The sequence below is a fragment of the Musa acuminata genome, chromosome BXJ1-4 (genome assembly GCF_036884655.1).
Source record: "Musa acuminata AAA Group cultivar baxijiao chromosome BXJ1-4, Cavendish_Baxijiao_AAA, whole genome shotgun sequence".
NCBI lineage: Eukaryota > Viridiplantae > Streptophyta > Magnoliopsida > Zingiberales > Musaceae > Musa > Musa acuminata.
In genome coordinates, this window is record NC_088330.1 from 10,935,954 (window position 1) to 10,961,395 (window position 25,442).

The window sequence follows — 25,442 nt, forward strand, 5'->3', positions numbered from 1 at the left end:
TGGCTGAATGTAGTGCTGTTGTCATTGCAAATGTGCCATCTGATGCCATTCTTCTTGTCAGGAAATTTGATTTCATTAGAAAATTGCAGCTGAAGAAAATATGTTTAAGGTATTCTTTTTTCAGCTATTAATACGATTTGCCGAATGTCGAGTTTTTCAAAGGTTTCTAGATGATTTTCTTGCGTCCTTTGATGATTTTACTCACTGTCACTATACCCAAAAGTTGGGGTCTCTTAATGTTATATACATCAAAGATCTTAAACCTATTGTGTTTTCCAATGTGATCCACAAAATTCTCACCAAAGTTATTACTAATTATCAAAGATTTTAGACCTATTGTGTTTTGCAATGTGATCCACAGAATTCTCACCAAAGTTATTACTAATTATCCTAGATAAATCCAACATCTGTTTCCCTTCCTGCTGCAATCCAAGTACAAAGTATTCGATTTGCAACAGTTTGGGCATCAAGGAAGGATGCTGGCCTGTTAAACACTTTGAGACTTTCCTTTCTGAAGGTCTGTTGCAAGATAGATAGATAGATATCAAAGAAAATCCATCCAAAGGTGGCACAAATGCTTGCTATCCCAAACTGGCAAGCTAGTGCTTATAAACTCAAATCATAAATTCACTCCCAACTCACATTCTACTTGGTTCCTGAATATTTGACAAGCTCATTTCCAAATTCTCAAAGCTATCTGAGGACCTTTTCATGAAGGATGGGCAAAAAAGCAAGATGCAATCTTATCAGTTGGTCCATCATGACTTTACCTAAAGAGCAGGGAGGCTTGGGTGGGTAAATGGGACCTCCTTGTGGTCAAGAAAGCCATCTGTGCAAAGCACATCATTCCTATGACACCCTTTGGTAAAAGTTTTTCTGACCAAATATGGTCATCTCCATCCATGGTCATCACTCCCCTCCCATGCCTACAAATCTATCTGCAACCTAAAAGACAATATGAAAGATGACTTTCACAAGATTGCTCCCAAGATCCAAAATTATTTTGCGAAAACTTTCTTGGAATCACTTGTCTACTTCTAGCTACATTTCTAGTATCATACACAACCAGCAGGATTCTTGATTCCTCTTCCCGCATTCTGCTGGAATGTCAATTTGCATAGGATTACTGGGCTGCATTGCAACTACACCTTCACCTCAGATTCAGTTTCCTTTCTTCTTGGTTCCAAGGAACCTGGATTTAGGAAGGCTCCTCCTCACTTGATAACCAATTCCGGGACAAGCGTCGTTGTACCATTTCCACATCCTTTTGGTTCCTGGATTGACTCTTTGTCCATAGTCAATTGGCTTCTGAGATCTACTTTCTGTGATTTTTTTGTTCCTTGTTGATAAATTGCAAGTGGTGAATGTGTCTCACCTGCCAAGGTCTGCAAATGCTGCTGTGAGCCACTCTGCTGCTGCTGCTGCTTATGGCAGAACTCACACATCCTTTTTGTTAGCTGCGGATGATCTGCATGTTACACTTTTGTTTTAAATCAATATAATTGTTTCCCTTTTGATCAAAAAAAATAATACAATAGCAGGTCCTCAAGAACATCCAGGAAGTTCTAGTAGTTCATTATTGTTATCGTGTGTCGGCACAGTGGAGCAGAGACTGGGATCGTGTACAGTGATGCTGGATCTTGTCCCATCGATCACACTGCACAGCACAATAAGGTGTGGGCCAAACTGGCGCACAGTGATGATGTCTGCTGTCATCTTGTTCAAGCTGTTCATTGGATGGATTGTCTTGTGAAGTCATGTGACAATGATTGAACCTTTTCTCTGCAAGGTTGCCTCCTCCTTGACATGATGAGGAAGGCTAGGCTTGTCATGTCTTCATCCTCTTAGGATATCATTTTGTTTTACTGCCGCAGGTTGCAGGCATTGTGTGTGTGTGTGGGGTGAATTCGACTCTCGGGACAATATAATGATCTAATGATTATTTCATTTCAGCTCGAGGAAAAGTCAATGATAATGAGACAGATTTAAGTTATTTCAGAGCATGAGAACTGTATCAAATAGGAGGGATGACACTTCTCCCAATGTTTCTTGCGGTCAAATATTCCATCAACATTCTTACAATTGAAAGTACTAAGATTACAAAACCATAGATCAAATTTGGAACAATTCAAGTTTCATTCGGGGATTGTTAAGAATATAAAATCATAAATCATGATTTAAGCTTTTAGATGGCATGACAGCGACAAGAAATTCAAACGAAAGTCATGCAAATAGTATACAATATAGATTAAACTTAATTGGTAGTAACATTACATGTTCTGAGATTACACAAAAATATGCTTCTATCTTTACAACATGCTACCCTATAATTCCACCAAATAGCCACCTCTTTATGTTATACATTGTATACCATGCTAAAACCACTTCTTCTGTATAATTGCAAGCAATGCTTAAAGGGCATCTCAGAACAAATTATTCTGGTTCAGAGATTCAGATATAGCAATCACAACCAAAGTAAATAAATCTAAGCAACAAAATCATGCAGCAAATGTGTTGACCCGAGTCGGTGTCGCCGATCTCCCATGTTTGCATAATCATAATCGGCCGTATCAGGCCCAACTGGAGCAGCTGTGCCATAAACATCATTCGCTCTTGCTGCGAGAAATCTCTGCTGATCGTCTGATGCAGGATGGCCGACATCACACTGTTGCAGCCCCAGTGTGAGAGACACTCCGCTGTTTCCGTAGCGACCCAACTCAGCCATCTGATAAGCCAAAAACCTCCCACTCCCGTCTTGGTGGGCAAGAGCATCTTGTAAGAAGCTTGAATCTACTCCGACTGGTCTTTGGTCACTAATTTTCAGATTCATATATGAATCTTGTGCAGTCTCTTCGTTCTGGAAAGCAGCAACTGATTCGGCCACATCCATAGCTGGGATGACATTAGGTCTTGAGGAGTTGCTTATCTGGCTTGTTTGGCATCTTCCGGTTGCAGGGTTTTGCATGTCGTCATGGTCCTCAGAGGACTGAATGTCTTCCTTAAGTCTTGGTGGATTTTCTGAGGAAGAGTTTGAGTCAATCTCGGTATCACCAAACTCTTCTTTGTACATGTCTTCGATCATAGGCTTCCAAAGACGAACTCGTGCGTTTATGAACCAGTTTGATACCTGAATGAAAGGAGACCAAATCATGAAAAAAATACTAAGTTAAATTCAAAACATATACACTACGACTGCCCTTTTTCTCTGACGCAACCTGATGTGAGCCAGGAATTTACTTACTATATGTCTTGATTCGTCAGTCATACAAACTAATACATTTGAGCAAACTAGACTGTTTGATGAGGAGACCCAAGTGGAATCAGGAATAAGTCTAACTAATGATGTGCACACATTTACAAACCAAAAAGATTGCTCATAGCACACCAGTACATTATCAGTTCTCAAGCACAAGGATGTTAGTTCATCAGGAAGAATATACAGATACGATCCAAGAAACAATTCCTTCCTGGTAAAAGAATCGAGAGGAAGTGGACATAAGACGACGTGAGAGGGGAAAGAGATAAATTACTGGAAAAAGACATTAAAGTAATCATAACAGTGGCTTTTCAGACGAAAAAAATTATAGTTAGATTGTCAGTTAAGCAATGCATTCCTAACGACATTAGCATTAAAAGAAGAACTATCCAAAGAACACAAGAGAAGTACCTAAGTTAAATCAAGTATACCTGACTTCTTGACAAGCCTGTCTGTCTTGCAAGCATTAGCTTTTCGGAATCCTTTGGGTAGCTGGCAAAACATATTATAATGTAACTGTTAGTATTTGTATATATTTATTGTAGTTTTAAAACAACCAGGTGAAAAAGAAGGTAGTTGGGCTTACGGATTCAGGAAGTGCTCAAACAGCCAAGCACGAAGAATCAAGACAGATGACTCAGGCAAGCCCCTCTGTGGCCTCCAGGTATGCTGTTGCATCATACCAAATTGCTGCATGGCTCTCTGTTGCCTTAATTGCTGATCTATGTACCGAAGGCGAGATAACCCACCACCCTTGCCACTTGTGTTGTCTGGCTCTCCAAGATTCTTCCTTATAGCTTGAATTTGGCCACTGATTGCATCTCTCAAGCAGCGAAAATGCCGAGAAATGGTTTGAAGGGCAAGCGCAGTGTATGGCTTTGCAGCCCCACAACCAGCTATCGCATCAAAACATGACACTATTATCTGCATTTGATGGTAATACTGTTTGTACCTTCTATCAACCTGCAGTGAAAAAGAAATGATAACGAATTTGTCAAAATTGCTCTACAAGAGTATATTCAATTAATACAAATGATTGCACAATGCTGTTATTGTCAATACACTTCTACTCAGCAAGTGCAAGCCTTTTCGGAAACTTATATCAAGAAATTTTAGTTTGTAATGTTACAGATGTAAATAGAAGGAAAACGATCATAGCAGTCTTACATTTCCGCAGAGTGCAAGTTTCTCATACAACACCATAGGCACAAACCCTTTCCATAATTAGGCACAAACACTGTGTCTCATTATGCTTCATAAATTTGACTTAGGCGCATCTAACCTTATAGCTAAACCATGAGATCCCATTGCATATTTATTTGCACTCTTCTATCTTTATTCCATGTGAAAACTTCACAAATAAGGATTGCTTATAAACCATAGAAAAGAATCAACCTTCAAAAGGGCTGCCATGACTTTCCAGATGATAATCATGCATGGCAGTATCAAACTAAGCCACCGAACTTCAAAAAGATTATGCCAAGGAAGAAACTTCTGAAATGTTTAACAGGGAAATTTTACAGGTAGCAAAGAACTACAGAACCAGTATGACATTTTTCTTTCAGCCATAGTGCATTTCTCGAGGCACTCACTCAGTTGCCATTCTCTTCCACCATTACCTCCCTAGTTATCCCGATTTTTCGGATAAATCTCTTGTTTTCCTCCTGTCAAAATCCTGCTTTTTCTGACCTCAAGCATCATGATTCTTTGTTCACTTGCTTGTAAATCTGTGAACATGCACTGTCTCTTTCCATCAAAGATAACAAGATGGTTCCTTCAAACATTATAATCAACATGACTTGTTTTCTGCTAGGCCATCAGTATTTGAAGCCTCAACCTCAAAAGATTTTACTGCTACTCTCAATAAAAAATTTCTAACTTCAAATAAAATTTATTAACATGATCCTACATTAAATGAAATTCTAAGTATGAAAACAAGGATGACAGCAAATTAATGAAAAAGATAGAGATAAGGATATAGTGTACCTCATCCAACATCCCTAATAGCTTTGAGACCTTGTTCTGAAGGTCCTGCCTTTCAGAAGGTGAGAGCTCATTAGAATAATTAACGGTGGCTTCTTGAGGGTTTGAAGCCATCCCTTCACTCTTCGATTCCCCACTACCATCCTTACATGTAAGAGCACCATCGGCAGAAGGGTGACTTTGGCTTTTATCTGCTCTTTGCTTCAAAGCACTCCCAACGTTAACAACTTCATCAAGCAATTCCTGTGCTATCCTGAGATATTTAGAATTTGGAATATGAGACTGTCTGTAAGGGGAGACATTGCCATGAAAACTTCTGTTTTGAAAGTGTTCCTCCCTCAACAGACCAATATTTCCAGAAGTTGACTGATGGCAGCCCATGAAAGAGATACCCGAGCTAGTTGGTTGGTACTGAATTGAAGGAACCGGCATATGTGTGCTAAGGCTGAGTGCTAAACCTTGATTTTGCATGATTGGAACATTTGACTGCTGCAAAGACAAGTTTTGTCCGTTTATGATGCCCAACTGAGTCCGCATACTCGTCTGAGGGTCATCAGTATGAAGTAGATCATCTGCACCATTCATGGTACCATCAACTGTCTGCATAAATAACATCTCATTTCTTCCATCCTTCCAAGCATTATAACCATGGCTACCAAGATGCGAAGTGATCATGTCAGAATTCCCTACAGTCAAGCCTGGTGAGATGTCAGAAGTGGCACCGGGAAGTTCAATGTGATTCTGCTGGGTTTTAGGAACACCAGCAACTGCATCTGTATACTGACCAGAATTCAAGAAGCTCAGGTACATCATGTTGCCAGGACCTGGTGATTCAGAATATGGAGCATGCCCTGGATCCCTCAGGCCAAGATTTGGAGTGCTTCCACTGTGGTCATTAGACATTGAATAGAAAGTAGACATCTTTATCTTCCTTGATCTTAAACAGGGCAAGATCTTCAAAGACAGAAGTCTGATGGATCATTGCAATATTATGTGTGAAAAAATGGCAGTTATCTTAGTCATGGGAACCTGGATGAACCCGACACTAAAAGTTCAAGCCCATGGTGAAGAATGAATTATGTCACAACAGTTCTGAATACAGTAAAGAGGAAGAGCTGATTAAAGATCAACTGCAAACAGAGAAAAAAATTAATGAATCATAAATGATCAGAAAAAAAAAAGGTTCTAACAGAAAATTCATTTAATGAACATGACTAAAAGTAACTTCTGAGCTGCAGATCATTTATAATTTGTTAAAACTTGTATCATTCCTCAGATTGAAATTAATCATTTTGCAAAATTTAACTGAAGAACAAACAAAGACCAACACAGACACAAATAGAAAGGATAAATAAATGGAGCTCAAGATCTGTTTGCTTAGTTGATAAAAGGAGTAGCCAGAAACCAATTAAGGAAGACATAATCTCTTAATCAATCAGGACATTCAATCAACCCGAACCCCGTTTCTCTCATTTTAAGGCTACATGCTTGCACAATGGCCAAAGGGTTAGGAGGAAACTAACAAAAGTACATGATACAAATTCGGTTGGGTTCTCGAGCTCCATGAACTAAAAGAACAATTGATATATGACAGCAAAAGGGACAATAAGAAGTAGAAAATCTTTGAAAGGACCCAAATGATTGGTCTCTTTTAACCCTTTAAGCATGGATGAGCAAAAGGTCTTTGGTCCAGATACCAGAGGAAAAACCCCAGATGCACCATATAAAGCCAAAACCCACCACCAAGAAATCCAGAATATGTACCCTTTACCCTAGCCAACGCAAAATAAATGTCAAATCTGCATAATTTACAAAATCATGAAAAACAACAAGAAAGAGAGAAACATAAAATAAAGGAACCTTTACCCAAACATCAGATTTTGATAAAGAGGGAGCAAAGAGCATGAGAAAACTCATCAGACAGATGAAAGAGAAGTATAATACCCAAGAACAACAAAATCCGTTTAAAAATAATCTGTTGCACAAACAAAGAAAACTAGTAAATAAAGGAGAACGGTTCTCAAAACAGTAGATTTCTTAGATTGAAAAAAAATTAAAATAGTGAAGCCAACATCCAAAATTCTTAAACTAAAAACTAGATGGAGAGATAGAGACGGAAGGAGAAAGAGAGGGAGCCAGGCAGGAAGAAGCAACTGCAATGATATGGATGTTGATTTGAAGAAGCAAATATGATGCATATACATACAAAATCGAGACGTCCTTGTTGAAAGAAGAAAGACATGGATAGGGAGATGAAGAAAGATGGGAGACAAGTAAAAAATCAAAGTCTAGTACCTGAGATAGAGAGGGGGAGGGCGCGAAAGGAAGAAGGGAAGGGCGGCGGCCGCTGCTGTCTGCGCGCCTCGTGGGGGACAAGAAAGCATGAACCCACAGCCGATCGGCCGAGGAGAATCCTACCAATTCGGAGACAAACCGATCCCGAGACCTCAATTCCAAAGACAAAGCTCTCCCCCCTTCCTCTCCTCCCCTTATAATATATCTATTTAATACTGCCTCACCACCTTCTTCAGCATATCCAACTATATTAAAATGACAACCAGTTTGCAAGTCCCGTCTTTCTCTCTCTCATCAGAGCTCAAAATTGCATCTTGCACGTGAGAGTATTTCTCCCTCTTCCTAATCCATGATAAATGACGAATCTTTCTATCTCTTCTCCCTCCTTTCTCCCTCTTTCTATCTTCCTCTATCTCTTTATCTGCAAGTCTTCAAAGGAGGTTCCTTGCTGTGGCTTCTTGGGAGTTGGTGATGAGGATGGTTAAGGTGTTCAATCTCCTAACCACCAGTTGGTAGACCTAAACTTCCTCTTAATTCTCTCAAGCACCAATTTGCCCACCTCTTTGATCTCTCCTCTTCTCATTCCTCCTTTCCTGCAGTATCCTGCGTTCCTAAGCATGGGGAAGATGCTGACATCTCACAGCCCAGACCACACAAAAAATATAAAGCTACTTTACTCTAACCATCCCTTTTAGTAAATGGTGCGCCAATTGCTTCATCTAGAATAATGACACCCTTGGGGTTGATGGCTAAGCTCGTGTGGGGCTCCCCACCACTGTAATCAAACCTTGTCCTGCTCCTCTTTGTTGCATGTGTGGGGCTGTGGCATGTCTTGGTGACAATGCCCTCCCCTTCCCTCCCTTCCATTCCTTTCATCTTGTTTGTTTAGGATCTCTCTCTCTCTCTCTCTCTCTCTCTCTCTGAATGCTTGCAGTGGACCATGCTGACTGCACCTGCCTCCCTCATTAGTCTTTTAGTACTCCTGTGAGTGCAATTCTGGCAGCTCATCATTGGCAGCATTAGGTGATGAATTGGAACCGTGTCGCGCTCTGATTGGCCAAATCACATTATTTGAATGTCTCATCTGAGCTAAACATAAAGAAATCAAACGAGTGATGATTATTTTAACCTATAACCGTATAATCATGATCTAGATTTTGCACATAATCCAACCATGGGACATGAACAGAAACTCACAGTATAAACTCCAGCAAATGCAAAATGGATGATGAATGAGACAAAACAGAGTATGCTTAAACAAGTGTAAATGATATATTATAGGAAATGACTGTACCTTATGATATCATCGAAGAGAAGAATGAGAAGCATAAGACTAAACAATTTTTTGTTGGAGTATGCTTAAACAAGTGTAAATGATTGATAGAATCTATTGGGAGAGTCGAAGGCAATCGATGTGCAGATATTGTTCTCAATCTTTTTCTGTGTGTCCTACAGTTGAAGAGAAGCATGCTTCCAGTTGCAGACATTAAAAAAGCTCCATAAGACAAATCCCAACATTGATTTAGTTCAGGCTGTTCTAATGATCAAGCATTAATAAGCTTAAGATACAGAATAAAGAACATCTCCAAGTCTTTCTTTTTCTCATATATTTATAAGAATTCAACTGCTCATCTAATATATTATCATGTGTCCAAATATATCAGTTTTGGAACAATCTTTTTGAGGGACTGTACCACAGTATTCAAGCATAATAATCTTTGCATATAACTCCATAAATATAAACCACCAGAAAACGGAGAAGGCCTAATGGTTCACTTATAAACATCATCATCCAAATGTAAATTGTTCTTCACCAAGATTATTGTTATCAGGATCTATTGACATGAGGGTCACATATCATCTACCACAGGTTTTCTCAGGAAGTGATGCCTTTGGCCAATAAGAATCTGTTTGATTCTTTCTGCCATAGTTGTTACTGGTTCATGCTACTTGGGGAGATCCATCCATCAAAGGAGCAAGGCCAAAGAGAAGTATTCTGTCCTTCACAAGTACCTGCATGAAGGGATTCCGGAGCGAGAGAAAGCTTCATTTGAGATGACTTTTGAGAGTCCCTCACAATGTACTGGAGGAATTAGAAAGGTTGTTCACAAAGCCACCTAAAGAGGCATCTGATGGCCTGCATTGAACAGATGGACAAGCTTGATGCTCGCAGCAGTTCACTGGCAAGAAAGCAGGGTCAAGAAAGAGTATTTATATCCCAATAATATGAGGAAAAGGACAACAGCAGGACCACAAGTGATACATCAGGAATCACTAGGAACAGTAAACAGCTCATGAGCTATGCACATTTGCAGCTCCAAGAAGAGCAAATGGCCGCAAGAACAGTGGTCACACAATTCACATGCATTGTACAAAATGAAAGCCATGTGGGAGCACAGCATGTGGCACTCGAACAGCCTTTGGAAATGACCCAATCATGAAATGTACCGAGAAGAGGCTCAGTGTGCCAAACCTAACTTGTATTTTTCCTCTATTTTTGAAATATATTATGACTCTTGTTGGTGTAAACAACCTTGTGCCGTGGCCTCGGGGCCGACGCGACTCGTTTTGGGGCCGAATGGCGGGGATCTTTGCTCGAGGTCTCTCGGGGTTGCTGGAGTGGCCGAGTGTGCGGACCAGATCACATCTGGGTTCGTCGGGATGTCCCGTGGGGAAGGCTTCCTCTCCTTGGCATCCCGGGGAAATAGTTTTGTCCTCCTACCTGCACACAAGTCGGGTCGGAAGCTCGGCCCGACCCCTCCGACGATCCAGTTAGTGATGTGGAGTGGAATGATTCCCCCTCTCCTCAAGGACGGGGTTATTTATAGAGTTGATTTACCGTGTCTGATGCGACTGCTTGCAGGGAGCGGGTTGCGTCTGACACTGGTGTTGACGTGGCGTGAAGAATAGAGTCTGGACGGGTCGTTAATGGGCCTCGGTCTGTGTTCTGATTCGTTTGATCAGGTTCGATCGGGTCATTTGAGGTGTGAGGTGTCGTCCGGAACAGCTGACGTCTGCGTGGGTCTTGTCACCATTTATTATCCTAGTCAACTCCAAAAGCTAATTTCTGGCTTAGAAAAGAGGCAGTGTAATTACAACCTTAGTTTAGCAAACTGCTTCATAAGCTTCTATCAAGGAGGAATGCTTATTTAAGAGACTCTACTTATTCCACCACCTAATTCTTCCATGAGAGTTGGAGACCTTACGAGGTCATTTCTTTAAGCATGCATGACTTGATCTGTACATCAAAGTAAAGTCTTTTAACTTGATTAGAACATGATTCTTTTCACTCTTCTTTCTTTGTGTCCTCACTTTGACTGTACCTCTGTCCATAAGATCCCAGAAAAGCTAACATAAAATTGAGGAGAATAATGTCAGATTATACATTTATATATATATATATGGTTGACAGGTGGAGAAAATGATACGGTACGCAATTCGTGTAAGCAGTCCGGGCCAAATTCGTATCCTGCACACGTGTGGGGACCGACCTCCACTTGCGTCGGAATCGAGCCAACGCAGCGTCCGTGGCAGGCAGCGTGGGCGACCCACCGGTCTGCTGTCGCTTCAATGGTGCGAGCACGTGGCTTGGGGCTCGGGAGGGGAAGATTTCGCCGTCTCCCTCCAGCCAGGATCCGCGGATCCTGCTCTTCCTCGACGAGGCCGCATCCTCCATGGGGGCCGACGCAATTCTGTGTTCCCTGTTTGGAATCGGACATCGGGCCATAAGAGGGCCGAGAGTGGTCGGCCCGCGGTGGGGGCCCGGTGGGCCACCGTTTTTGTCGGCTTGCGACGAGAGGCGGAAGACAACAAGGAAGGCTTTTGGAATCTTCCTCCTCCGGGCCCACCTACCGAGAGAGGCATTCATTGGCTAACCCCAGCGCAGCGGGTCCCACGGCCTACTTTTAACCTGGTCTGATGTGATGCCGTCCTCCCAAGCTTCGATTGCTTTAGGAATCAAACAAAGGTGGGTGGGGGGGGTAGCAACAGAGAAGCTTTCCTTGGGGACGACAACATGCACTTGCTCTTCCGTTCCACACCAACTTTATCTGTATGAATAAGATCACGTACACGATAGTCTCGTGGTTATCTTGAATAAGAGCATTAATTTTATTTTCCTTTTTGTAGTCATCTTATTTGACTTAGTCTCGTGGTAATCTTCTCTCTGTATCTTGTTTGAATGGGTTTTCTTGAGCTTGGCTAGATTACAAGCAAGTGATCCCCCCATCATGGTGGCGTTTTTCTCAAGTATATCTTCTTCGCAAGCATCATCCTTATCTGTTGGTGCATCGTAGTCTAGGGAATTAGATATACATAGTTCTTCTTCATCGCTGGATGTGAGATCCAATAGCATGCATCTGTTCAACGTGAAAAACAAGTTCTAGTCGGGACTCAACATGTTCCATATTTACTTCAACCAAAACCTATTAGCAGTCAATCCGAAGCCCGCAAAAACATGATCTCGTTTGCTTCACAATTTGTAGGACTTAGAGTTCTAACTCTAATGCTAGTTTAAGGAACACTGTGCTTCACAATTATGCTACTGCTATTACAATTAGTAATATAATAACAGGAGATTTGATGGGATTGATAAAGACGACAGTAACAACAGCAATGATGGTGATGATGATGGTAGTGCAATCTCTATCCCTCTATGCTATGTCGAATAGAAGTTAAGCCGGGAATTAACATATAATGATCATCTCCAAGTGACATCCTAACCCCGTTTTACTGTTCGTTTCAAGCAATCGACAGCTTAGCTCCTCGCTTAATCTTATTGTGACCGGAGACCGCTATAGTTGAAGCAGTCAGAGAGGAGGTTGTCTTTGAATAGTGTTTGTGATAATGCTGCTGATGCAGAAGAAGACCAGCTTGGTTGGTAGTATATAAATTTGCTTCCTTCGTGTTCCGTGAGGAGCTCAAACAAGTTTTTGACCAAGCAATCTCAAAGCTGAACCCCGAGAACAAGGCCTATAAATATCACGTTAGGAGAAGAAGACATGACAAGACAAGCTAAAATCCGAGAAAGATGGATCAGTGCACAGGTACGTGAGAGAGATGCATGCTCATGTTTGTTTCCGTAAGATTGGCTAGCTGATGAATGCTTTTCGTGTGACAAAACGCAGGGAAGAGCTCGTGGCCGGAGCTGGTGGGAGTGAAGGGAGAGACGGCGGTGACGACGATCGAGTGTGAGAATCCGACCGTCAAAGCTGTCATCGTCAAGGTTGGATCGGTAGTTACTGCTGATTTCCGCTGCGACAGGGTGCGGGTTTGGGTTGACAAGGCTGGAATCGTCGCGGAGATTCCTCGTATTGGGTAGATGGTGACAAATACGTATGGATATGTATTGGAATCTTAAATAAGGGAGGCAGATGTCATTGTGCCACCAACATGAATAAAAGTTAATGGGCTCGATCGCAATTGTTCGTAGTTTGAAGTTTGTGTCGTTTATCGTTTTCATCAATTAAAGGCTAAATTTGCGTCGTTTAGCGTTTCGTAACCAACATGCTTTGAATGCGTGCGTAGACTTGATCGAAACCTTCAAGATTTGCCGTTCTGCAGAGAGATTGAGCCCGAAAAATAATGTAATTCTTGAAATGATGATCACTTGGGGGGACAAATGGCAAGCAGATCTATCTATCTATCTATCTATCTATCTTTTCTGCAGAATTCTGTAGAAGTTGACCTCGCTAAGAGCAGGCAAGAGAAGACAAGATCTCAACAACTCTCAGCAGCTGTGTTCCTTCCTACCTAAACAATTTGGCGTAGCTTCGTACTTGTCCACGTTGCATGTCCTACGACTGTGCACGTACTGCATGCAGCGAAACCATATCTGAAGCTGGACTTCCGAAGCTCAGCTCACGTGAACTGCTTGTTCTTATTCTGTGCATCTTTGACATCCAAGAAGTCACCTTAACTTGATGCTGCCTATAAGAACAAATCCTCTCGACTCAATCCCCACACGCAGAAGAGGTAAAAGAAAGAGGCGTATCCTTCGATCCTCCATTAGAAGATCTAAGGATAAAAGGAAGATGCAAAACATATGCGCTGGTAAGTAAAGCTCGACTGAGGAATCAAGACATGTAGGTTTGATGCTGTACATGCATGCATGCTTGTTCGCAGGGAAGTATTCATGGCCGGAGCTTCTCGGAGTTGAAGGGGAGAAGGCAGCGACCATCATCGAGTCGGAGAATCCAACGGTGAAGGCAAGGATCGTTGAGGACGGCAAGGTGGTCATCCAGGATTTCCGGTGTGACAGGGTGTGGGTTTGGGTGAACAAGCATGGGGTCGTTGCTCGGGTCCCTCACATTGGCTAAGCTTCACAGGAAAAAGGTTGACGTAGAAGAAGAAGAAGAAGAGGTGGCAGCAGAAGCATAATAATAAGTTGTGACAGTATCATATCGTGGGCTTTGTTGAATCCAAGACTCTGAAATCGATGTTGTTGCATCGTTTAATGTGTGTTGTGGTAGAACATCATCCACTCTACGTTCTTGAGGAAGAAGCACAAGTAATTTGGCCATGCATATCCAAGATAGAAAAGATCCAATGATAGAAATTATTGATCTCATATGATTGATAAATGAGGGTAACATGATGGTTCATTGATCTCATAAGATCCCCTGTTCACAGTTGACCATTCAACAAAATGAGCTAAATTTCCACCTTTATCATGTCAAAGTAAAGATTTCCATATGAGAAAGAAACATCATCCACTTTCATCATAAAGTTTCTGGAGACATATTATATGAGAAATGTAATCATCACCAGAACTACTGTTCACTGCAGGGCTCATAAGAGAGCCTTAGATAACATTTTCCAAGTTCCAAACAACATTAAACTAGATGGCATACTATTTTCTTCTCAAGAACAGCTTTGTTCATCATTATGTAAAAGCAAATCCAGGATTTCGCCACTCTCAACATCCCAGTTCTCCCCTTGTTGTTCAGAGTCTGACGGGTAATCAGGCATGGTAATGGCTCCTTGTCCTTCAGCTGATGATACAGTTCCAGGTAGTATACTACTACCTGCTCCACTGCTGCCATCAACACTGGAATATGCTCCTGTGGTCAGCATCGCACAGCTTCCATTAATGGTCTGACCATGGAATACACTTGTTCCACTGGTCCCTCCATGCAGTGCTGCATGTTGCATCTGTTGTTGTTGAAGCTGGTCTTGAGTGTGCATCTGATCATGTAGCATTGCAGGTCGGGCAACCATCGAGATCTGAGAGTTCATCGGTTGACCTTGCTGAGTTTGCACGACAGCACTGGGACGAGACGGATGAGCTTGCCGAGACTGAAACACCTGAGGGACTGGTTCCACAGGAGCGTTGGCAGGATACAGTTGAGCTTGCTGGGGTTGCACAGCCACAGTGGAAGGAAAGACATGGGGAAGAAGAAACATTTCTTACCCTAATAAACTTACCATTCGAGTATGGAAACCCACAAACTAATCTGTAGAAGATTAAATTATCCTCTCAGTTACAACGCATGATTCCTACCTGCGCTGCAGTTGGATGTTGAGGTGGTTGATTGTCTGTAAGAGCAGCGAGACAATCGAGGTTCTTCTGTAGCCTTTCAAGATTCCTGCAGCAGAGAACAAATAGAAGAACTTGTAGATGGTATGCTAATGAGAATCTGGAAGGAACTCACTCATTACTTTGATCTGGTTATATTAATTCCACAGAAACTTGAAGAGGAAGGAGGAATTAACAAATAGAACAACCATACATAATGGCAAGAATGCAAGAGGCAAATCTAACATCTGAAATGACAGCAAAAAAAAGAGTTCATTGGAATTTCTACTGCTGTTTTTGCTAAAAGTTTGGAACTGGTCATCAGTTATGATTTAGGAATTTGTACAGTGTTACAGAAGTACTTAGCAGATGATTGCAGAATCTACATAGCTCATGTTTGTCATGAATGCTCCTCGAGTTCAAACTTACCGAGCAGAATCCTCTAGCTTTCCTAGCTTCTGTTCATCAATTATGGCACAAATCAAGCGTTCAGTCTCATCAAGGTGCTGCAGCAACAATAGCAGAGTGAGTCATAACAAAGAGTTCAAGCAGGAAGAATGCCTCTATCTAAATGCCTCAAACTAAGGAAGATGAAAAGACATAGATAGAGGAAAGCAAACACATGAAAGAGTTCTTCAACAAAACTGAAACTTAATACAACAGTCACAAGGCAAATATTCAATACCACTCCAAAATCTAATCCAAATGTGAAGATTATATATATACATACATATATATGAATTCCAAAAGGAAAAGGAAAAATAAAATAGAAAATAAACATCAATTAAGTTTTTATGTGAAACTTGCATAACACCATGAATTAATTATGTACCATAAATGGGACTACTACTGCAAAAATAGGAAAAGATTGATGTCCACATGAAGAACATTTAATGACCACATAAGTCAAAACAACACGGCATGCATATTAAGGGTAAATATACATGAAAATAACTTATAAAAAGAAAATGAGACTATAACGAAGAACATAACTTGCTTGTCAAAGTGTGTTTGCGAATTTTAGTGTAAAGATAAGCAAAATTGAAGAGAAACAAAAGATTAATTCATTTAGACATAATGCTTGCTGTCCACGCACAATCAAGGAAGTTCATTCATAAGAGTAATTAGAAGAAGAAAAAGAAACAAAAATGACGAATAATTATAGGAATAGATTGCTCGAATAGCATGATAGATTTAAAGGAAGAAAGATGACTGATCACAAATGAAGTGCTATATGTATACATATAGAAAGAGAACAAAAAAGAATTGAAATGGCAAACCAAGAGGAGAACCTGCTGGATGAGATGCGCGGCCATGGCGATCGACGAAGGAGGTTGCAATCTCTGTTGATTTAATATTGTTTGCGATTCTCCTTCTCCCTTCCTTTATATGCTATTTTGTTCGTTAGAAAAGAGGAAATTAATGCAGTGGATAATTTTGGTGAAAACCAAAGAAGGGTTTTTAGGGAGCACACAAGCTTTAAGTATAAAACGACAAAAAATAATTAATGATTTCCGTGTCCAGCATCAGATAAAGATGAGGAAACGAGAGGCCGTCAGTGGTAGTAAAACGTCCTCGTTTTCATTCAGTAACACTGTTCTTGCATTTTAGTATAACAATCAAACAAAGAGCTCGTTTTAGTATATGTGATAGGGTCCAATATCAATTCGACATGTGGAAGCTCGATTCGCAAGGCCAATCAACATATGTAGATATTAGTCCAAAATAATAATATAAGAAATATGTCAAAAATTAGGACAGGAAACATTTCGCCCACAGATTACCTTAGGTATAATAATCAAGGTGAATTACTGTTTATTGTAATTATTTCTCGTGAATCCTAAATTTTGATAAATTTATGGATTAATATGTTTTTAAGATAAGAAACGTAAGAAAACTTCGATCATGGACTTGAATCATCGAAGGGTAAATTATCAAAGCAGAAGAATCAAATATTGAGTCGAAAAGCATCGTGTTAAAGATTGGACGTTAGACTAATGGATTCATCGACATACCGAAGGATGGACTTCGTGCCATGAGTTCGTGCATTGGGCTAGAAGAATCGGGTATTGCACTAAGAAGATTGGATGTTATGGGAAGTCAAAATGTTGATAGATCGGGTAATACACCAAAAGAAATGATGATATGCTAGAGGTTTGGACTAAGTGCCGAATAAGCAGATGACATATCGGACAATATTTTGAAGGTTTCATGATTGTAATTAGAGTGGTTAAGTTTTAATCGAAATCGTTTAGAGCCTAATTGAATTGGTTTTGGGTCGTAACCGTATCAACTTAATTGGAAGCCCATTGGGCCTGAATCAAGGTTGAATTAGACCTATTGAAAGACCAATTCAGTGACCTAAGGTTGGCCTAGGCGGTAGTACCACTTAAGAGCCGGAAAACACTAGTTATGCTTTTCTAAGAGTTCAGATGGTAGTACAGCTAGTGCCGATGATGGTATTGTCAAAGCCTAGATTCCCGAGCTCTGTTCAGTGGTAGTACCACCTAATGCTGATAGTAGTACCACTAGTACCCCGAAAACTCAAATATTTGAATTTTTAGCTCCATTGGCATTAGAAATATTGATAACAAATCAAATATCTTAATTAAAATTATTTTATTAAAAGATGGTTTAAATATAACTTAATAACCATTAGTCAACTTTCTAACAAGGATACAATGTCAAATTTGAATCTCATGCTTACATCTTGATGATAACTGTGATAAAACTTACTTTTCGATTTTCAATGATAATGCATGATTTTGACATAGAAGACTAGAGTATGCTAGTATGAAATAAATCTCACATATTAAAGAACTTATAAGAGGAATATATTTTTATTTTAATATTCTTCTATCTCTAAATCTTATCAAGTTTTCAATAAGAGATTCTTAGTCATTGATGAATCTATTTGTATTATTTTTAATGAATCTCTCAAACTAAGAAAAATAATTTTGATGATGATTTTAGATTTGATAAATTGAGTTTAAACGAGAAATTTTCTCCTTAAAGTAATTTAGATATATCTATTCTAAAGATATCTTACGCAAGCAATGGAAGTATATAGATGTACATTCTAGAAAGTTAATTATTGGGTATACATCAAAAGGTGTTAGAACTCATTCTTTGTTAAAAAAATATTTATATAATTTTTTTTATTTATCTCAAATTTTATAAATGTATTGATGATGCTTTTAAAGATGACTCATGGATCTCCATAATATATAAATGAAAACCTTTTACTTTTGGATCATTTATGATTATTTGTTTTTGCTAATAATTAAGAAGGAGATTTATCCAATTGAATTATAATCTTTTGGTGTTTTTGACTTAAGATTTATTTTGTATGAATCAATATCTCTTATTATTTGATCTCCCATAATTCTTTAGTTTTGCTAATAACTAAGAAAGAGATTTATCCAAACGAATCATCGTCTTTCACTTGACTTTTTGATGTTTATGACTAGATTTATTTGGCATGAATCAAAACCTTTTACCATTTATTATCCTATGATTCTTTCTTTTTGCTATTTATTAAAGAAGATATTTATTTAAATGAATTACGATCTTTCTTCATGTTTATGACTTGGGATTTATTTCATATGACTCTTTTGTATTTATTATATCATATCATCAATTGATCTCTAACTTATCTTTGACATTAATAGCCTTCATGTTGTGATATTAAAGTACTTTTACAATTGATAGTAAATGAAGAGAAATAGTACCATGATATTATAATATAATTTTCTTATTTATTTTTTATGACAAAGGGGGAGAGAGAAACAATAGCTTACAAATTTCTTTTTTTTTTTTTGTTGATGACAAAGGGGGAGGAGTAATGGTAATTTTTTTGATGACATTGCATTCTTATATAGAGGTAAGACATGATTCTTACAATGATTACCATTAAAAGTCACTCTCATTAAAATTATTTTAACTTGAATTTAAAGTATAAGATTGAAAGGTTATCATTTTTGAATTGGAGTTTCTTATAATATTTCAAAATGATATATAGACGAGGAGAATTTAGTTAAAGCTCTATCATCGATTAGTTTTCATCGTAAAAAAAAGAGAAATGTGCAACTATTTTGTTTGATGATATTTATTTGAAGATGTGCAACTATTTTGATAACATTAACTTATAATATTTGTTTACTTTACGTTGTAACTTAAGATATATGATTCTTGCAATGATTACCGTTAAAAGTCACTCTCATTAAAATTATTTTAACTTGAATTTAAAGTATATGATTGAAAGGTAATTTTCTTTTGAATTCGAGTTCCTTATAATATTTCAAAATGACATATAGACAAGGAGAGTTTAATTAAAGCTCCATCATCGTTAGTTTTCATCATCAAAACGAGAGAGATTATTGAATTCCAGATTTTGATAATAAAATTAATTGATGAATTTATGGACTAGTATGTTTTTAAGATAAGATGAAAACTTCGATCATGGACTCGAACCATCACAGGGTAAATTATCGAAACAAGAGAATCAAACGTTGGGTCAAAAAGTATCATGTCAGAGATTGGATATCGAGCTAGAGGTCAATATGTCGAAGGATGAACTTCGTCCTATGTGTTTGGGCATTGGGCCAAAAGGATCCGGCATTGCGCCAAGAAGATTGGATGTTGTGAGAGATCAACATGCTAATAGATCGAGTAATACGTCAAAGGAAAGGATGATGTGCCGAAGGTTCAAACGAGGTGTCAGATAAGCATATGACATGCTAGACAATATGCTGAAAGCTTCATGATTATAACTAGAGTGATTAAGTCTTGATCAAAGTTGTTTGGAGTCTAGTTGAATTAGTTTTGAGCTGTAATTATGCCAACTTAATTAGAAGCTCATTGAGTATGAACCAAGGTCGAATTGGGCCTATTGGAAGGCCAACTCGGTGACCTGAGGTTGGCACAAGTTATGCTTTTATAGGAGTTCCGGTGATAGTACCACCAGTGCCGACGATGGTATCACTAGAGCCCTAATCCTCATGTTATGTTCAGTGGTAGTATCGTTCGATGCCGATGATAGTATCACTAATACCCAGAAAACTCAGGGATTTAAATTTTTAGCTCTATTTTTGAAGTCATTTGGAGTCTATAAATAACCTACTCATGTTTGGTTGGTATAAGAATGAAAAATTATGATTTGAAGTATATAAACTCTCTTGAAAAGTGTTGAATATTTTCCTTCTTGAGTTTAAAAGTTATATTAAGGAGGTATGAGATCTTTTGTAAAAGAGAAGTATAAATGTTCTCTCGTAAGTCTATGAAAAAGAAAAAAAGTTATAACAATGGTAGTTAATCTTCGCTTATTAAAAAAAAGACCGATAGTAAAAGCCGATGGTCTCGAGGGAAGAGGAATCATGAGTGAATTTAGGTCGGGACGATCAAACCACTATAAATCAGTTTACATTTTTTTTTCTTGTCATTACTTACTAATTTACTTATTCACTACCCCTACTAACAATCAAAAATTTCAAATCAGAATCTTAATTTAAAAGTATTAATTGATCCCTCCCATGGCCCTAACAGTTTCCACTAATGATTTGGTTGGTATAAGAATGAAAACTTATGATTTGAAGTATGTAAACTCTTTTGAAAAGTATTGAGTCTCTTCCTTCTTGAGTTTAGAAGTTATACCAAGGAGGTATGAAGTCTTTTGTAAAAGAGAATTATGAATGTTCTCTCCTAAGTCTGTGAAAAAGAGAAAGAGTTATAACAAGGATGATTGATCTTCGCTTGTTAAAAAAAAGATCGATAGTAAAAATCGATGACCTCAAGGGAAGAGGAATCATGAGTGAATTTAGGTCGGGACGACCGAACCACTATAAATCAGTTTACATCTTTTTTTTATTTTTTTTTGTCATTACTTACTAATTTACTTACTCACTACCTCTACTAACAATCAAAAATTTCAAATCAGAATCTTATTTTGAAAGCATTAATTGATCCCTCCCACGACCCTAACAACTTCCACTAATGATTTGAGTATTAAAGTGATCTTATCATAAGCCTAACTCAATCTCGATCTCACGTAGATCGATAGCAGAACAAAAGCATGAGTAAGCGTTTGAGCCATCCTTTTAATCACATCAAATTTCTTATCCACATGATCCTTGACCGAATGGGGCTAGTCCATACATCATCGATATTAACACCATCAAGTAAGTTTGACTATCTATTAAACATATTTTTTTATCCAAGGGTGAAGATTGATTCACAAGTAGACCGACGGCCAGAAATTGAATTTGATGATCAAAACCTAAGACTTAGCGTCCCAGAGATGAAGGCTGAGGTAGATAGAGCCTCAGGCACTGAGATGGGCTCACGAGTGCCCTCCGAAAAAGCAAATAATACTAACGCCTTATCTCACACGACACATGTTTTGGTCATCGATTAGAGTCATGACATATGTTTTGCTTGACAATAATGACCAGGTCTAACTTCAATTAAGAGAAAATAAAAGAAGACAATTATAAGTCAAAACTTAGACCAGATCATACTGATTCAGAATTACTCATGCTCGAGAAAACCAGTCACTGATAGTTTAATTTCCATTCAACATTTGATTTTTCTTTCTACTACTTGATAGAACATCCAATGTATAGTAAGACCTACTATATATATATATATATATGCATATACATATATGTGCGTGTGGGAAGGTTTCGACGGAAAGATTTTACTCGTTCCAAGTTCTACTGAAGAAAAAAAAAAGACTAATAAATCGTAAAAAAGTTGAATTCAAACTTTCCTGTGTTCAAAGTGTAAGATTCAATGTCAAACGTAAACCTGGTCATGTTTCCACCAACCTCCTCCCCAAGCACAAGCAAAGACTAGGCTATAAATACACCTCCCATCCTGCTCATCTCCATATCTGCCAGCCTCCCACAAGCAACAAGGAAGACACAAATAGCTAAAGCTTCGGAGGATTTGGTTAACCATGTACTCGTCCAGGAGAGCTTTCTTGGTTCTGATAGCCATGGCTTCCATCATCTGCCTCATGAATTCCCAGCCAGTTGCCGCAGCAAGGCTTCTTGGGGTGGAGCAGCAGCTGTGGGGAGCCGCCAGTTTCATCTTCCAGGCCCTGCCGCAGGGCCCCGTGACGCCTTCGGGGCCATCCGGTTGCCATAATGGCTCAGCAAACAACGGCAGACCTTGCCCTTAGATCACACACTCCAAACCCCAAACTGGCGTTAGGGTTTTGCATGGATGCTGAAGTTGCATTCTTAGTAGCTATTCTTTCGTTGGTTTTCTACCTTAAAGTTGTATATCAGTTCCCAGTCAATAAGACATCAAGTGAGGAAGTGAGATTGGGAGTACTTAATTCCTGTAGCTATTATTTCTCTCTGTAATATATCATTCTTTTGCTTGCTGGAGAAACGCTTCTCTTTTCTTGTCTTTGCGATGATTCATCTAAATTGTGTTCACAACCGCTCCTCCTCGGATTACGCATCACCACATAATATACGTGGCATTAATCGATATTTACCGTTCTCATAAATGATCCGAATTATGTTCATTTTAGATGAAATAATAATGATCAATGATTTGATTGATTCCAATGGTTGAGTCGGGCGATGGATGGTTCTGATCTAAGGAGTCAAACCGGTGCATCTCGTCCTGCGAATGGATGCGTCCGACATAACTGCCATCGTACGGCTGTTAACCGCCATGGAAACGCTTCGCTATGGGCCTCCACGTGGCGGGAAGTGTTTGGACCATCAACCCCTATATAAGGCGGGCGCAGTTATCGCCATTGCCCATCGTTTCCGTTCCATTGGTGCAGAGCGAGAGAGAGATGGAGACGGTAGCGGTGGTCGAGAACAGGCCGGCGACTGGGGACGTGGTGGGCGTGGGGAAGATCAAGAAGAACCGCATTCAGGTCTCCACCAACAAGAAGCCGCTCTTCTTCTACGTCAATCTCGCCAAGGTATCACCGGCCTTTCTCTGCACACAAACTTGAAATTATAGCTCCGATCTCATTTCTTGGTTCTTTAACCTTCATATTCCCTTCAAAAGCATCATTTTGGGCATATTGTGCCTTCTTGATGTATATTTCTGGGTTCTTTGGATATCCTTCGGTTTGCATCTAAGACGACGTTTCTTGCGTGACTGTTCTTTTTGGTGGAAAAGATCCGATTTCCGTTTTGACATCTTCGAGAATCGATCAGGGAACGAAATGTGTGATTTACTCCTTGATTAATGTTTCTGATTGCAGAGGTACATGCAGCAGTACAATGAGATTGAGCTCTCTGCGCTGGGCATGGGTAATGTTTTCTTCACTCGATCTGGTCTTCGCAGGCAAAATACATTGCCATTTTAATTCTTTTAGATTCAAAAGATTTTGTTTTGTGTTCTTGCTGCGACAACATGCCGAATATCACGCCATTCATTCATTAAAAGAAGAAAAATAATAAGAAAGATAATGAAGTAGGAAATACATACGTCTGCAAGTTTGTGTTTTTCTGTGATCTTCACAGAAATCTTGTGATATAGCTATTGGCACGGTCGTCACAGTCGCTGAGATCCTGAAGAACAATGGACTTGCTACCGAGAAGAGTAAGCACGAGATGAAACCAAATCTGAACCCCTTTACGTTGATCTGAAACAACACTGATGACACTCTTTGTCTGATGGAAGCAGAGATCTTAACCTCCACGGTCGGCACCAAAGATGAGGCCAAGGGCCGCCTGGTTCGGAAGGCCAAGGTAACCTGCTGCACTTGTTCTTCTTCGTTTCGCTTCAAACGGAACCCCTTACTTTCTCTGAATGCAGATTGAGATACTGATGGGGAAGAAGAACTCAGATGACCATGACTCTGCCGACAAAGAAGCGGCTCATGAGGCAACCGAAGCGGATGCGAAGAAGTGATGCGGGAGGGATTCGATTCCTCTCTTGGTAGTAGTAGCTGTTATGTAAATAGCATGAGTCAGTGATTCAGTGTTTTCCTCCGACCAGTAGTTTGTTTAGGCCGAGTGCTTCAAATTCCGTCTGAGATTGCTTCTATCACTGCAGTGTCTTATTTGTTGCGTGTGGGAAATGACTGGTTTTCACTGAATAAAAGGAGAAACAGAAGAGCTTTTCCCCAACTTTGTGTGCAGACAGACTTGCTACTAAAAGTCAAGCTCGCTTGCATTCGGTTTGAGACCTCTCTTGCTCCCCAAACCATCAACCAAGTCGCCGTCCTCTTCCGGTCAACTGAAGCAACCTGCTCGGTCAGAGCAACCCGTTAACAGAAGAAGAAAAGTCCCTTACATTCTCACGCTGATCAAAATCAAGACTTTCGATTCTTTGTTTCATACTCTCTCAGAATTGCACGTCAAAGATCGCTGCAGCACATGTAGACTTGATTAAACCGACCTCTCTGTTGTGAATGCTTTCTTATTTTGATGGGAACACCGAACCCCTCTGCAAAACAACCGCGTTTGGAATGAGTCTACAGACTTGGAGTGCTTTGAATACGTGGAGATGGTAGCTATATAACGAGCACTCTCCTCAACAGTTTGCCTCATTCCAAGGCCCTCGGGCATCTTCACCTTCTCATCGTTGGCTGCTGTTCACAAGAGCATCACCTTCCCTTTCTCTTCTTTGTTGAGATGGCCATGGCTTCTTCAAGGCAGCTATTGCTTGTTCTGCTACTGGTTGCGACCATGGCACCCTTCATGGCAGCGAGGCCCATGCAAGAAGACGGGTGGTGGAAGAACGGCGGGCTCCTCGAGTCTCTACCGCAGGGGCGGGTGCCACCTTCGGGACCATCGGGTTGCACTCACAACCCCAAAAACCACGGTGGTAAATGTCCTCATTGAGGGAGGAAGAAGGCTGCCAACCATGTTCAACCACAAATACGGTGGTGATCGGACAATGGTTTAGAAATCTGATTAGGTCCTTCAAATGTTATTTTTATATCAGGATGAGAATTATTATATTTACAGGAAAAATGTATATCCAAATAAATGAATATTCATTTAATATTCTTGCAGTGTTTTTTTTTTAACAAAGTAAATAGTAGGTACATAAACATTTCACTTGTTCATTTATGGATTACCAGTTCATCGACACATATATGGAGCCACCATCATTCTCTAGTTACTAGTCAAGTAGATGAGTCGAATAAACAAATCTAATGGGACTACCGGCTCAACTATAAATACCCACCTCAACCTTGTTCTTTTATTTTACGATCCTCCTTCTTATGTTGTTGTTTGGGATAAAATATAACACTTTTGATGTTGAAGATGTATAGTTTAGTTTGTAATATTTGGATAGTTTATCATGAAATTTTAGATTTGAATTTGAATTTTATTATTTATTTATTTATTTATAAACTCTTTATTTTTTATTAAAATAATGTGTAATCTATTTCAATTGAAAAAAGAA

General features: G+C 39.5%; 2 protein-coding genes and 1 non-coding gene across 5 annotated transcripts; 2 read left to right on the plus strand and 1 right to left on the minus strand.

Moving 5' to 3' along the window:
- Nucleotides 1-2,223: 2,223 nt before the first annotated feature.
- LOC135648555 (BEL1-like homeodomain protein 7) lies at nucleotides 2,224-8,218 on the minus strand. 2 transcript variants are annotated; one of them, XM_065166338.1, is made up of 6 exons: nucleotides 7,535-8,218; nucleotides 6,025-6,369; nucleotides 5,243-5,937; nucleotides 3,843-4,219; nucleotides 3,688-3,748; nucleotides 2,224-3,127 (listed from the first exon to the last, which is right to left on the minus strand). In XM_065166338.1, the coding sequence occupies exons 2-6, from the start codon at nucleotides 6,158-6,160 to the stop codon at nucleotides 2,486-2,488; spliced, it is 1,911 nt and encodes a 636-aa protein (XP_065022410.1). In that variant the 5' UTR covers nucleotides 6,161-6,369; nucleotides 7,535-8,218; the 3' UTR covers nucleotides 2,224-2,485. The 2 variants fall into 2 exon arrangements, with proteins under 2 accessions (XP_065022410.1, XP_065022403.1); XM_065166331.1 differs by having other exon boundaries at nucleotides 5,243-6,369.
- Nucleotides 8,219-12,220: 4,002 nt separating this feature from the next.
- LOC103981706 (uncharacterized) lies at nucleotides 12,221-13,672 on the plus strand. Of its 2 annotated transcripts, XR_010512970.1 has the most exons (3): nucleotides 12,433-12,579; nucleotides 12,661-13,585; nucleotides 13,658-13,672. It is a non-coding gene; the product is annotated as an uncharacterized LOC103981706 (transcript). The 2 variants fall into 2 exon arrangements; XR_010512971.1 differs by lacking the exon at nucleotides 13,658-13,672 and having other exon boundaries at nucleotides 12,221-12,579; nucleotides 12,661-13,018.
- A 9,080-nt stretch (nucleotides 13,673-22,752) lies between these two features.
- On the plus strand, nucleotides 22,753-24,138 carry LOC103981707 (uncharacterized protein At2g34160-like). Its single transcript, XM_018824707.2, has 5 exons — nucleotides 22,753-22,995; nucleotides 23,284-23,332; nucleotides 23,562-23,624; nucleotides 23,709-23,773; nucleotides 23,841-24,138. The coding sequence occupies exons 1-5, from the start codon at nucleotides 22,753-22,755 to the stop codon at nucleotides 23,934-23,936; spliced, it is 516 nt and encodes a 171-aa protein (XP_018680252.2). The 3' UTR covers nucleotides 23,937-24,138.
- The last annotated feature ends 1,304 nt before the right edge of the window (nucleotides 24,139-25,442 follow it).

Excerpts from the sequence above, each read along its gene's own strand:
- LOC135648555 (XM_065166331.1), bottom strand. The coding sequence starts at position 6,160 with ATGTCTACTTTCTATTCAATGTCTAATGACCACAGTGGAAGCACTCCA. Across the intron at positions 4,220-5,242 it reads TATTAGGGATGTTGGATGAG|GTTGATAGAAGGTACAAACA; the intron begins GTACACTATATC and ends TTTTCACTGCAG. Across the intron at positions 3,128-3,687 it reads CAGGCTTGTCAAGAAGTCAG|GTATCAAACTGGTTCATAAA; the intron begins GTATACTTGATT and ends CCTTTCATTCAG.
- LOC103981707 (XM_018824707.2), top strand. The coding sequence starts at position 22,753 with ATGGGCCTCCACGTGGCGGGAAGTGTTTGGACCATCAACCCCTATATA. Across the intron at positions 23,333-23,561 it reads GCTCTCTGCGCTGGGCATGG|CTATTGGCACGGTCGTCACA; the intron begins GTAATGTTTTCT and ends CTTGTGATATAG. Across the intron at positions 23,625-23,708 it reads TGGACTTGCTACCGAGAAGA|AGATCTTAACCTCCACGGTC; the intron begins GTAAGCACGAGA and ends TGATGGAAGCAG.